At 38.1% G+C, this 15,503-nt stretch overlaps 1 protein-coding gene across 1 annotated transcript in view; it reads right to left on the reverse strand.

Moving 5' to 3' along the window:
- LOC114362523 (zinc finger protein SNAI2) overlaps positions 1 to 14,943 on the reverse strand; it is a 41,511-nt gene extending 26,568 nt beyond the window's left edge. The window contains exon 1 of the mRNA XM_028317958.1: positions 14,820 to 14,943. Within this exon, the coding sequence (XP_028173759.1) occupies positions 14,820 to 14,943 (124 nt within the window). The remainder of the gene's footprint in view (positions 1 to 14,819) is intronic.
- Positions 14,944 to 15,503: the final 560 nt, after the last annotated feature.

A 15,503-nucleotide genomic window follows, 5' to 3' on the forward strand; every position in this document is an offset into this window, starting at 1 on the left:
CATAATAGTTTATAAAATATTATAAAGCCTTAAATTGTGAGGAACCAGAAGACTTATTGAATTTTCTCAGTTCTCAAAAATATGTAGATATGTCATTTATCAAAAAGCCCGACCAACCTATAGGACCTCGCTCTGCGCATAATTCCTCGGCTTCAAGCGAAGTGACATGTTTTAATTGTCGGACGAAAGGTCACACTTTCTATAAATGCCCAAAACCTCTTGTTAAATGCCAAAAATGCAGACGAGTTGGCCATGATAATGCGAATTGCAAGTTAGAGCTGTTTAATTTTCGTACAGAAGCCAAAGTAGAACGTAATACGTTACTTATCTCTTCCGGTAATGTCAATGACAAATTCTTTAAAAAGGCGACAATTTCGAACCAAGACTTTGTTGCCTACATTGATTTCGGCAGCGAATGTAGTCTTATGCGAGATTCAGATGCTCAAAAATTAAATTTATGTAAGAGTTTCGCCGATCTTCCCGTACTTAAGGGATTTGGTAACTCTGTCGTTATTCCTGACTATAAGTCTTTACTAATAGTTAAAATCGATGAAGTTGAATCACCAATCGAAGTTTTGGTAGTCAAAGACGAGTTTTTGCAAGCTCCATTGCTTATTGGACAGGATTTCACCGAGCAACCCTGTGTGACGGTTCTGAAAAACAGTAACACGTTACTTTTCTACAAAAGCTCAGACTCGGACACTTTAGAAGGAGAACAAACTCTTAAATTAATGGTTTTGGCTCCCACTGAATTGAACAGGTTAGATTTAGTCGAAGTTTACTCCGATGATGATTCCTTTAACGGCGATGTTTTTGTTGATGGGTATAGTTGTGGCGAAGTAGGCAGGGAGTATCATTTGCACCAAGGTGTATATACTGTAGCAAATGGGAGGTGTCATGTAGTTGTCAGTAACTTGGCCAACGCTCCTTTTTTTTTAAACCCCGTGACAGTTTTAGCTAGAGCAAGGTCTTTTGTTACTAAAGAAGTTAAACAAGTCAATCGAATTGTTAAAGACATTTCATCTCTTGAACCCTTGCAGAGATCCGAAATCAAGGTAGGCAGCCAGTTAGACGAGAAGTCTGTAGATAGGTTGTATGATTTGTTACAGTCATATCGAGACTGTTTTGCTTTGAGTTTAGGAGAAATTGGGTGTGCTAAGGACGTGAAAATGTCTATTGAATTATCAGATGACCGACCTGTAGTGTATCGTCCGTATAGACTTTCTTATTCGGAAAGAGAGCATGTCCGCTCTTTAATAGAGGAGTTGGTAGAAAACGACATCATTCAGGAGTCTAACTCAGATTATGCAAGTCCGATCTTGATGGTAAAAAAAAAATCAGGTGAAACACGACTATGTGTAGACTTTAGGGCTCTCAATAATAAGACAAAGAAAGATCGCTTTCCACTACCTTTGATCGACGACCAACTTACTAATTTGAGTGGCAATCAATATTTCACAACTTTAGACCTTGCGTCGGGGTATTATCAAGTGCCTATGGCAGAAGACAGTCGACGGTACACAGGCTTCGTGACCCCAGATGGCCATTATGAATTTAAAAGGATGCCGTTTGGGCTTGCCAACGCTCCTGCCGTTTTTCAAAAACTTATAAATCGAATGCTGGGTTCTCGGCGCTTCGAATCCGCTCTAGCTTACTTAGACGACATACTCATACCATCTCAGAATCTAGATCAAGGGTTTAAAAGACTTGAAGATGTTCTTCAAGTTTTGCGTGAAAATGGTTTAACACTTAAATTATCGAAGTGCAGATTTTTCGACACAACTATAAACTATCTCGGGTTTGAGGTTTCGGCAGATGGTATAAGACCAAATGAACAAAAGATCTTGGCTGTCAAGCAGTTTCCAGACCCTAAAAATGTTCACGAAGTTAGGCAGTTTCTTGGCTTGGCTAGCTACTTCAGACGATTCATTCGGGGATTCGGTGAAATCGCTAGGCCGCTCACCCAATTACTAAAAAAGGATACCCCTTTTAAATGGGCCGAAACAGAATCTCACGCTTTCTCGTGCCTAAAAGAAAAATTGATTGAGCGCCCTATATTAGCTTTGTATGAACCGAAACTAGAAACGGAATTGCACACCGACGCAAGTTCATTGGGGATCGGGGGTATACTCTTACAATGGCAGGAATCTCCACGCGTTTTAAAACCGGTTGCTTACTTTAGCAGGCAAACCACGCCCGAGGAACGCCACCTTCATTCATACGAGCTCGAAACATTGGCTATTGTCTGTTCATTGAAGAAATTTAGGGTGTACCTGGGTCATTCTACCNAATTTTATTGGCTATCGCATGATATAAAATTTTTGCTTATTAATGTTAAGCTACCCACGCTTTCACTTGTTTTTGAAGGAAGAGGTGAAAACTAAAAATTAAAAACTTAAATCCTCGTAATTTTGCGAGAAATGGGTCAAGCCCCAAATTTGAAGTATTTTCATCGATAAAATTGTCCATAGATTACGCCCTTAAAGTTTGATCACTACAAACCCGGACACACTGTATACGAGTAGTATAGATACTGCGTCATAAAGGTCTATTATGGTATTAGTGCACTTACTAATATACAACATAAGTATGTATAGAAATTATACCCTTAAGAACTTTATGCCACTGCAATAATATCACAGGTTTTCTATTTACCTACGTATTGAGCTTATATCCATGCATACTTTCATTAAAGCATTTGATATCCTACCTCTTCCCGGTTGAACTCACAAGGGAATTTTCAGAGACCAAATCGAGGGTTTAAATAACAAGTTTAGTAGGGTAAGATTTGATCTGTGCCAAGGGCACTGACAAAATTGAGCCTGCAACAGGTATACGTAATTACCAAACTGTTGCGTCACAGGTGAAACTCATTCTTCTCGTGTTTTAGGGTTCCGTAGGCAAATGGCAAAAAAACAGAACCCTTATGGATACGTCATGTCTGCCCGTATGTCACAGCCACTTTTTTCCGAAACTATAAAAACTATCATACTGTTGAAACTTGGTAAGTACCTACATGTATTCTGTGAACCACATTAAGATATTCACACAAAATAAAAAAAAGCCAATGGGGGTTCCCCATACTTTTTTCATCAAACCTATACGTGTGGTGTATCTATGGATAGGTCTTTAAAAATGATATTAAGGTTTCTAATATCATTTTTTTCTAAACTGAATAGTTCGCGTGAGAGACACTTCCATAGTGGTAAAGTAAATGGTAACTTCTAAAATAAGAGAATAATAAAACTAAAAAAAAATATATGATGTGCATTACCATGCAATCTTCCACCGAAAATTGCTTTGAACAAGAACTAGTAAGTAGTTTTTTATACGTCATAAATCGTAAACTAAACTACAAAAACTTTTATACTGTTACGGAACCCTTCATGGGCGAGTCCGACTCGCACTTGGCCGGTTTTTTTATAACTTCTCCAAGGGATTTTGCGCAGTCCCACCTGTTAAGCTGGGCTAAATTAAAACATAACTCTGCAAGGATTGGGAAATTAAATAACCATGTAAACTTTATAAGTATACTTACATGGTAACTCATTTACTTACGCCCGTATTCACAAACATTATTATGAGGTCTCACAGTGCGCGTGGGCGCACAGGGTGACACATGCACCAATCACAGAGCTCTATTCAATGCTGTGCGTTCGATTTGATGCTTCACTTATGCAAGCATCGTTTGTGAATACGGGCATTATCATGTCTGTTTGAGATATTTAATTATGATATCTAATCACTACCATTAACTAAGACACGTTTAATTAATTAATTAATAAAGTTTATTTTCTCACTACAATTTTCAGTATGATGGGCAAAGATAACATGGGCATATAAATGGTATAGTGAAGTCAGATATTTGAAATTATAATTTTTTTTTTCATACTAAATAAATTTTGTATAATCCGATTTGTATGAAAATTTAAATAATTAAAATGAAGATATATTTCTGACTTCACCATACCATTTATATGCCCATTTAAAAAGGACTAGTGTCGGCTCATATACCCATTTACCTAACACCCTGTATACTGTATATGTATAGGCAATGGTTGCCTGTGTCGAGGGAAACAAGTAATTCAGCTTGATTAAACTTTTTCGTACTATGGTACTTATGTACTTGTAAAGTATTTCTTTTGAAAACTGACCCGTGACTGAAATCTAAAAAAGAACTGCCACGGGGCAAAATTTTTCATCACCGTACCTACAAAATAAAGTTTCACGTTGCTGTACACGAGAGTTTCCGCATACAACTCAGTTGTGAAACCTTCCGCAACGGGTGTTTCTTGCCAAATACGAAACCGAGATATTTTTAAAAACACGTTGGACTCCCTTCAAAAAAGCAAAAATGTTTCAGTACTTGTTTTCTGGGGGCGAGTGAGTTTAAGGGCATGTCCAGGAGGGCTAATTCTACGCGCGTAGGATCTATACGCGCGTTGGCGAGATACATTGCATCCACAAGACACGCGCGATTTGAAAATTCGCGCGTAAATCTCGTCATACAATACGCTCTTGTATGCGCGGCGAATTCGCCCTCCTGGACAGGCCCTTAGTCAAACGCATTCGATGTCGATTGCGTAAAAAAGTGAAATTAAAATGTATGACGGATTGTACAGCGCCCCTAGCGGAAACTTTCAAGAACTAAAATCTTCATTTTTTTTAAAGCGCTTGCTAGTGACGACGTTTGATGTAAATTCACACTAAGCCCTCTGGTGTATGGAATGTCAATGATAATCGCCGTCAAATTGAGTCTAGCTTAAAATATGTTTAGCCTACAAAGTCGAAGAATCTAGTAGGTAACCTATTATGAATATATCTAAGATGAACGTTCTAACCGTGTTAATTCATTTACTACTTTACAAATATTTTAAAAGAAGACTGCTAGCTCTAAATAACGTGTACGAGTAATAGGTAAGTATGATAACTTTTCTAATTATGTGAACTTTGTGCGATAAGTTAAATAAAATAACGGTAATAATCTTTTGCCGAGAGATATTACAGCTTAGCGTCGTTTAACTTTACACGTAACAACTTTAATTGTAGCATCTCATATTAACTTCGTGCAACTTTACCACTTTACGGAGTGGTTGTTAGCTGCAGCATATATTTGAGTTGGTTTACTTTCAATAATAACGTATGAAACATAAAACAACTGTGTACCTACCATGAGTTTACGTTAGGTGTGCTCGCTAGCGACTGCGTAAAAAATTACACACACATATTAGCACACCTAATGGTAAGCACACTGATGGTAGCGTTCAAGTTCTGGCAGCTAGAAATACGAGTATGTTGGTAAACTATGTAACTTATCGTTATAATGTAAGTTATCAACGTAGCGTTGTGTTTATTTATCATGGCCGGTGTCGCAGCAATATGCCCAAAACAGAACACTTTGCTCGTGAAAGCAACGATGACAGCAGCGACGTCATAATGTAAACTGTTTACATTTGGTTGCATAGTAGGTACTAAAGATTTTATTCGAACGTTGAGTACTGATAACGCAGTGGATAATAAGCACATGTTTTGATTGCTTACTTTATGTGTGTGAATTTCTAATGAAACACTGAGTTTCGAACTCAGCCCGTTAGTTGGCATCTCTTCACATCTCTACGGTTGAAACTCACAATTCCAATATTAAGAAAGCACCAATAATACAAGCTAGAAGTTTGACTTGTAATCTCAAACCCGCATAATTACGTTGCGTCTACATACCAAATACCTCATACCTAATACTATAGGTATGGTAAATTAGCGTTGAATCGCCACTTTGGTAACTAATGTAACTAGGTATGTACGTTAATTAATACATGTGTCTATGATTGATCAAAGTTGCATGGAAACTGAATCCGTCAGGTAATACATACTACTACTTGAATAACATCGGCTGTATTCGCTGCCATTCAGTCGGATCCAAAGCACAATGAACATAAATGGAGTATGATTGATGCTATATGTATATACCAACGTGATACGTAAGCTTAAAGGGTATTATGCGGATGGTAATGGGAGGTAATTAGCTACAAGGTAATTAGAATATCCAAGATTTGGCAACTATTGAAGCTAAGTTGTGATTCAATTTCTAAAATAATAAAAACTCCTGGATAAAATCGAATGTGAAAAAACCGTGTTCGATCCTAAATTGGAAATGTTGTAAAAGACGAGCCCGTTATTTTAGTTAACCTATTTACTCATAACTTATTCAAGTATCCTAAGATGTTTACTTATTATTAACTTGTTATAAACAGAAACCCTTTTTTATGCTCTCAAACAGCATAAGTAATAAATCGCAAATATCGAGGCAAGATTTATTTATCTTACAATTCCCGACTCGGAGAGAAAGTTATTTTATTAGCGTCTTTAATAAAGGAGCTTACATTTCTAATGAGAATATTTTTCTTATTCTGTTTACATTTCGAGTTGGTATTGTGTCGACTCTGACCTCGAAATCTCACTGTCACCAAGATCACTACGATGCAGGACGGCATCTAGGGCTGCCTCGTAACAAACTGGGCATTAAATAAATGGGCATAATTTTTTTTCACAGTTTAAGATGAAATTAGGCTTACGTAATGAATGCAGGTGACTTTTAGATACTCAGGAGTACGGCAGCTTAGGAGAAACGTAAAATGCGCGCGAGATACAACTTTCCATCCTGCTCTAAGCTAAAAAAATACATTAAATGTATGACGGATTGTACAGCGCCCCTAGTGAAAACTATCAAAAACTAAAATTTTCATATATTTTTTAATGCGCTCCCTAGTGAGGGCGTTTGATGTGTACTCACACTCAGCCCACTGAGCTCCGCTTGCTCACAATCAAGAACTAAATAAACCTCGAATATGTTTTACACAAAGTCCGAACGGGCACTTTAAAACCCAATGTAAGTTTTGTTTATTTCCATTCGTGTTTGTACAGTTTGGAAAGAAAAAACTAAAAGCATTTAGAGCTCCCGGACGTTTCAGATTTTTTGTTACAGTTTTTCAATCGGCAAAACGACTAAGTCTTTCCCATGTATGCTCACTTTGATAGGGACTGAACGTTTGAATATATCCTTGTTTATCGACAAACTAAAGACTTCGTACGCGTGGAAATATGTAGTTTGAATAATATCTCCCGTTTTTGCAACACATGTTAACTTAAAGCCTTCCTCGATAAATGGGCTATCAAATAAGAATCAGAACGATGGATTTCATTTCGATTCATAGACACAGAATTACTACAATTCATTAACGAAATCCTACTCATCGCTGGCCTAAAATTTGATGTAACGTAAATTAATCTCGTTCCGCAAATGGACAATCCATTTCCCAAATTAGCAACCACGTAACAATTGGACAAGTTTAGTGGCACCTCAATCAAATCGCATGCCATTTAGACAGCAGCTATTAGCAAAATGTAAAAATTGATTTGTTTTAATTGTTTGAATTTAATTTATTTAAAAATATGAAATTTTATTTATTTATTTATTTAAAACAAGTTACATAGCATTTATATTAATGATAACTATTGACGGTGTCACAAAAACCAGTTTTGGTTTTACTGTGCACCGCTGATTCGACATCAGACTCAATCATTCAGAGCATATTATAAAGTTAAATATTTTACTGCGCGCGAGTACCACTCCGGCCGATCATTATGATGACGCGGTGCTATCATGTCTTGTTAGCTCACACGGGGTGATTTTTTGCGTTTTAGTTTCAGTTATTTCTGCTGTGTGAGACAAGGCTAAGAAATAATGCTTAAGTTTAGTTTTTATGTTTTGGACCGTTATTTCACTTTTTAATGTAGCGGGTAATTCATTGATTAATTTAGGTATTTGATATTGCAATAATTGTTTTCCATATACATTTTTGTAGTCAGGCAAAAGAAGCGTAGTGTTTTGTGTGCTACGTGTTTTGTCACTACGGTAGACATATATTTTATAATCTTCAGTGAAAAAGTGTTCACTGAGGAGTAGACATTTAACCTGGAAATGGATGTAAATGGATGAATGGATTTAAATGAAATTAAATTAAATATATTATTATTATAATTATTAACTGTAACCTATGACTTGTGTTGAAATAAATGACTTATTATTATTAGCGACAGTGCACACTGGGCGACAGTCGAGGCGTTGAGACGCGGCGACTTGACGCCTGTACCTCTAGTAGGAAAAACTTTCGAGTTCGTTTCGTTGCGTATTCAAAGTGTCATCGAAAAATTTTGTATGAAAAATTAAACAGCGCCCCCTAGGGCGGCTATAATATAGGGGGCGCTGTTTAATTTTTCATACAAAATTTTTCGATGACACTTTGAATACGCAACGAAACGAACTCGAAAGTTTTTCCTACTAGAGGTACTGTTCTTGTCAATTTCACTATAGCTTGTCGTGGCGACAGAGTCGCGGAGTCAGCTATACAAGGTGTGGTTTTGTAAAACAACGCCCATCTCAGGGGTGGTAGTACACGTGAAAGTAATTACAAGAAAAATAGAATTAAAATTTTAACTATTACTTTAATACTAAAAAACCTTTTTAAAACGGCTCCTAACGGCCTTTCGAGTCGGCGCCTGGCGCCTGTTACCTCCCCCACCACCCCCGCGTACCCCGCTACACCACTGAGCACATGCGGCCGCCACCCCGGGAGAGCGGAGAGACTGTCTGTTAGCTCGCCCGCTAATAATACCATTGTCTTGATTTCATGGATTTTTCCATATTTTCAATTTTTTCATTCCATATTTCTTTTGGCAACAGTGTCGTGTATACATACTACCACCCCTGAGAATGGCGTTGTTTTACAAAACCACACCCTGTATATGAAATTACTCGCGCGCGCGTCTAGTCGCCGCGATTGTCGCCCAGTGTGCGCTGTCGCTTACTGTTTCCTTAGCTGCGAATAAATTCTGCGTGTTCATTTCATCTCCAAAGTGTTTTTGGAACTTGATGTCACCTAACCACTTTAAAAATCTCCTTGTTTTACTACGACGTTACACGCGATAAACGCCTTTATTAGATTCTTTGTAAAGAACCGAACAAGTTAATAGGTACAATATGCTAATAACGCTCCTGTTATACCACGTTTAATGTCACAATATAGGTTTTCAAACTCATTACTTTTATAAGCAAAAAAGTTGAAACTCTTCGAAAACTAATTCTGTTGTTTAATATTTTCATAAGCTTTTATTGTTATAAAGCTTAAAAAAATTAACTCTCAAGTTACGTTAGAAAGGTTTCTTGTGAGAATAGTTACGTTTTTCATAATATTTACAAACGATCTTGTCTATTACAAACAGATCACCAAATGTAGGTAATTATGAATTTTTTATCATTTCCGCAACTGTATTTCACTGTAATTGAATGAATGAAATGAAAAATTGTTGAAAAATGCAGTTAGATTTCCTAAACATTGACATAGTACTGCGACAAAAGTTCAATTCCCTCTCACACCGTTTAAACTAGGCATATATCCAGGTATTTGCCAATTTCAGAGCGTGCTCAATCAGCGATTGTAAACGGTGGACGCGTGTCCAGTGCACCTCAGCCGGTATTACAGCCCGCGCTCACCCGCGTACTATTTGGGATGAATTGATTTTAAATTAGCCCGGATTAATTTAGCTTACAACTGATTAGGTCAGTCACAACTAAGGTTGCCAGGCTAAAGCCGGACATGTTTGGCTTTTTACGGTCTTGTCCGGCCAAATATTAGCTTGTCCGGCCTGTCCGGCTTTTGTTAGGCTTTTTATTTGGGGCGATAGTCGAGCCACAGAATAATACGAAGCGCATGCATCAGGATGTTCACATGTCCGGCATTTAAGGTAAAATGTCCGGCTAAATGAAGCACAGAGTCCGGCTTTTGTGTTTTTGGACCTGGCAACCCTAGTCACAACAGGTTACAACGATTGTGTAGTTGTGTTAGGACTACTATAGAGTATTTAATTTGATAGTGATTTTAAATTAAATTAAGTGAAGCTTAAATATCATTTTTAGACTAGTATTATTTAAGCTCATGCTCATCACGGCACCTACGCTTGTGTACCAAACTAAAACGCCTACAAAGATTATGGAATTATGAGATAAAAATAAATGATTTATTTTTCTAATACATTGTGTACCAAACTAAAACGCCTACAAAGATTATGGAATTATGAGATAAAAATAAATGATTTATTTTTCTAACACATTATTATATTCGTTGTAGATGAAAATAACAGACTAAACAATGGAATATTTTGATTGGATAAGAATAATTGCTTTATTTGGAACCAAGGTTTGAGCTAAAATAAGTAATAGCTACGAAGGATGAGACTGGATTAATTTACCTGGAATCGTACCTATAGGAAAAATTATTATAAAGGCTAAATACTGTACTGCTCTGATGTAATACTAAGGCTGAGTTGTACCACCTGACTTTGACCGCAACTATCTATCTTCTTCTTTGTCTATTATATAAAAGAAAGTCGTGTTAGTTACTCCACTTATAACTCAAGAACGGCTGAACCGATTTAGCTGAAAATTGTCAGGGAGGTAGTTTAGAGCCAGGAGAAGGACATAGGATACTTTTTATCCCGTTATTTATTGCCATTAAGGCGGAACAAAGTTCGCCGGGTCAGCTAGTAATAATATAATGATAAGCCTGAAATTCTTTACTATTGGTATAATAATATCACAGCCACACGTCAGCGGCTGACGTGGGTGGGGGAATACCCCCAACAAGTACAAAGTATTGTTGATGCTTCTGAGTGATACATAGAAATACAAAGACCCTTCAAATCTCTCACGGTTTGATGTGACAAGTACCTACTTAGATACCTGACCGACTGTTGGACTGTTCACAGAGCATCCATTTAATATTCTGTTTTGGTAGTGGTTTTTTTTAGAACCTACCTGGATGCGGAAAATGCAGAGGCGTTTATCCAGCAGTGAAAAAGAAGAAGGTTGGTTGTAAGTACATGTTATACTGCCCACTTTAATATGGTTCCAACCTGAGTGCATTTTTTGCATATTCTCTTCATAAGAACACCAAAGTATACTGAGATGATGGAGTTATAAAACACTTGCATTTAGATACTAAACACATCTCCGAATCGTAATAATTAGATAGACGTTCAAAAGAAACTTTAGAACTGTTGTCGTAGCCTTGAGCATTAATATCTGAGGTAGTAAAAGAATTAATAAATAGTTTCCTCTTGGCATAGTTATAGTGAGCGATGCATTGCTTTTAATAATTATTAATTTTTATTAAATTTTTCGTATTATTTGCTTTAACAGCCATGGAAAAATTTGATGAAACGAACTACGGAACATTAAACGTAAGTACGCTCCACATGTAGGTACTTGACCCAATAAAAAACGCTCAATTCTGTGGTACTTACATAGCGTCAGTTATAACGGTCCATGCAGTCCGCTGACAGACAAAAAACATAGATAAACATAGTCCCGCTGTCAAACTTTAAAACAAGACTGCTGTGCTATGTTACGTCCTCATTTGAAACTTCGCATGAACTTGAGCCAACAAAAACGCTCAATGCTGTGCTAGCCCTGAGCTCATATCCACTGCGATCGAAATGAGTATACCGTCGCCGCATCCACAGTTATAACGGTTCATGAGATATAGTCCGCTGATGGACAGGCGAATAGCGGAGAGAGCGGGTCCCACTGTCCAACCTTAAAACGAAACTTCGCATGAACTTGACCCGATAAAAACGCTCAATGCTGTGGTAGCCCTGGGCTCATATCCGCTGCGAACCCCGCGCAAGGGAGCTCAGTTAATGAGTACAGATACCGTCGCCGCGTCCACGGTATCGCGCTCGCGGCATCTTTTATCATCTGCAGCTTCGCCTTGAAAAATCAACTTCAACGTTTTCGTAAACATTCATTTTAAATATGGTTTTATTTGAAAAATAAGAATTCGTATTATTGTAACAGGTGTTTTCTAAAAATTCAAAAATTAAATTACTCATCATGTTTTCAGGATAGCCGACCGTTTGACCGTTTCCACCTGCATTCACACCAAACGGCCTAGATGGAAACGCAATGGACACTCGTCCTCGTGTTACACACGTCTGTTTGAGGACTCTCCACAGTGGGACAGCAATGCCGACAACGCTGTCACACTAATCTAGCCCTTAACACGTTCCCCTTTCACACCCTAGTCCGATTCCCTGGTCTGATTTATTAGCGCTCATACATTTGCAAGTGTTGAAAATCTATTTTAAGGTGTACAAAAATCTCTCGACACTACGTCATTAGATCCAAATATATGGAACTTTACGAATACCTCCGAAATTGCGAAACACGTTTTAAACAAACTGAACAAAATCGTAGATGCAGACTGGTATTTTATTAAAAGTCAGATTTTTTTTTATTTTATTATCGGCATTAGTCAAAATCGTTGTTAATAATTATATACATTTTGACATCTTAATTAATATTTTCTATGTGTAAATAAATAAAAAATAAAGATGAGGTATGGTCGTGTCTCAGTATTTCTTAGAACCCTTTGACAAACTGACATTGCCCCGCTGTTTCATCGCGAAGTTCATTTCACATACCTGAACGATCTGCCGTTTGCCTTAAGCGCCAATCATTTGGTAAAATGGTTGAACCGTGCCGAACCTCGTCGCCTTTTGCTGCATCCTATTGTTTCCATTCAAAAGGGATCGAGTTGACAGCTCCGTAATTGATTTTGCGAAAACCCCAGCAGCATCATAGATGTTTAGGAAATTGATGTTTGATTTGCATAGGAGCCGAATAATACGAGCACGATATTAACAAACAAGGCTGCTCCACTGAACACTGAACAGTACCGTGTACAGCCGCGTGTATGCGCAAGCGGTGCTTAATTGGTTTGCTGCACATTTTCCGCCCGTTATTGTTTTGGTAACTGCAGAAAAACTACATAGCAAAAGTTCCTCAAAAATTATAGTTTGTTCATCGGGATTATTTTCTACACATTTCCATCGTATCGTGATCGTGAATGAATTGTACAGCGCCACCGTGCGTAATCTACTTCATGAGTACCATCCTATCTCATAAGTAAAGCTTTATAGGTAACTTAGCTTAACTCGCCGCTATGCTGCGTACCTTTGCAAGTGAAATGTGAAAGTACCTACACATGTCACGCAAGCTTACCTTTGGTACTACTTAGCGGAGTTGGCTTAGCTCGCGGTACCATAGCATAACGTCTCGCACGCTTTCTCACGAATACACGGAACCATAAGAATGGGATGACAAACTTAAACAATTAGGCAAAGTTCTCCCTGCATTTCAGCGCTTGGAAATCTTCATGCAAGCAGTGTTGGTGTTGTTCTTAACATGCGAACTTTGCACCTTCACGCCGGCTCTAGGTATACTCGGTCACCGATGCATGCATTATGTCGTACCAGTTAGTAGTGTCCATTTAAAGTCATAAAATCTTTATGACTTATGATTATGAGTCATTTATTTTCTGCAGTCTTTTAAAATGCACTTCAACATTTATTGGCATTTTAAATATTTAGGTAGTAGTTTAATACAAAAAGTTTATTTGAGATCTTAAAAACCAGATTAGCTGTTATTAGGAGAGGCTTAAGAACGGTTATTTCTTAGGGCATTCATAAGCAAGTTGTTGGAAGATGCGCAAAAGGGTTTGTACTTGTACATTTAAGCTTTGGAATTCCGCTACGTTAGTGAATTAAGGTCTAAAGTCCATTCACATGTCACTTGAATCATTTAAGCATCTATAAGAATTAAGTCCTATCTTCCAAACATTGTGCATTACTGAAACGTTCGATTAAGCTGCCCTACGCAGTCTTAGGCTGCTACACGCTCCGCACTAAGCCCCACGTCTACATGAGCGAACAGTAACCACCACTAAGCACTAACCATCATAATATCTGGTACGCCTCGCGGCGTTCTACCCGTGTTTGAAAACAAAATAATATATTGTACAAAACTGAACATGACGGTGCAAGTATTATAAACTTTAAGGAGAAAATCGATGAGTTTGAGTGGAGTCCTTTAACGCTATGGATCGTTCTCTCTGGAACACAAAGGTGACCTACGCTTCTCAATAAATAGAAAGCCCTAAGCTGATCGCCTCTATGGTCCAATAGTTAAACAACTAGGGTGGGTTACACCATCTTACTTTAACCTTGATCAACGTCAAAACTGTCAAACTCCATACAAAACAGACCGGTTAACGTAATAGTTACGGTCAAAGTTAGGTGGTGCAACTCAGCCTTAATGTAAACCATTGGACCATAGATAGTCTTCTGAACTCACTTGACTCGCGGGATTTGGGTTCCGACATCACGTCTAAGAACGGGTCTGTACCTGAGTAGGTAAACTTTGTATAGTTGTTCCGAGTTACTCCTACATAGTAGGACTGAATCAGTTTAGTTGCACATTAAAAATGCAGTATATTAAGAGACTCTCCTTATAGGCCCTGAGGTCTTAAAATCTGACTGGCACAGCAAGAAACCAAGATTCTTCTTAAAGATGACGATCATGTTCCCAGATTTGCTACGAATGTTGATCTGATAGACACAACTTAAACTGCTACAGAATGTAAATCCTGTGATATGTCGTGTTACAGCATGAACAAAGGAAAAGTGACTGAGAACTGGTCTCGATGATAAATCTCAAAGGTGACTGACTGACATAGTGATCTATCAACGCACAGCCCATACCACTGGACGGATCGGGATGAAATTTGGCATGCAGGTAGATGTTATGACGTAGACATCCACTTAGAAAAGATTTTACGAAACTCCACCCCTAAGGGGGTAAAACGGGATCCACGCGTACGAAGTCGCGTGCGGCCGCTAGTGATGATCATAATAATGATGCTTACCCGTGACGGCCGGCTGTTCCGCCGGGCTGTAGCAGGGGGGGGCCACGGAGGCCTCGGTGGGGCTGCAAGGGGGAGGGCCCTCGTGCCGCGGGGTGGCCTTCTTCACCATGTAGCAGCGCGGCATATCGCCCAGCGCTGCAACAAAATATAATGTCTGGGTTACTGTGAAAATAATCGCATCTAAAATGTAGTTTTCCTAAGTTAAATTGTTTATAAATAAGTCTGTCGCCATAACAACAATGTTAACATCATTGTTGTGTTCCTACAGTTAGAGGTAAGGTAGCCAGTTCCTCCGTGGTGGAGGATTCCGGGTAAAGCTCGCTTCCGCCTTCGGCCTGATCATCAATTACCATCAGGTGAGATACAGGCAAAGAGTTTCCTCGTTGTGGATAAAAAAAATGATATTCTGAACTTTGTTACGTCTTATTTGAATAGTGTAATTGGTACTACCGTTCTATTCATAAAAAAAATTTCAACTCCCGGCAAGCAATTTTACTACATTTTCACCAAACACCATTTCATAGTATCAGTAAAGTAGATTATAGAAGGATATTTCTAAAGAATTTCGTTGTTAGGTACGAGTATAAGTAAAAAAAATAAGTTAACATAATATTAAAACATCCTCATTTTGTTGATAGCACATTATTAACTACCAAACATTTATTAAAGACAAGACAAGTTAGC

The sequence above is a fragment of the Ostrinia furnacalis genome, unplaced genomic scaffold (genome assembly GCF_004193835.3).
Source record: "Ostrinia furnacalis isolate ACB-3 unplaced genomic scaffold, ASM419383v2 OfSCF6554, whole genome shotgun sequence".
In the NCBI taxonomy this organism is placed as follows: Eukaryota; Metazoa; Arthropoda; class Insecta; order Lepidoptera; family Crambidae; genus Ostrinia; species Ostrinia furnacalis.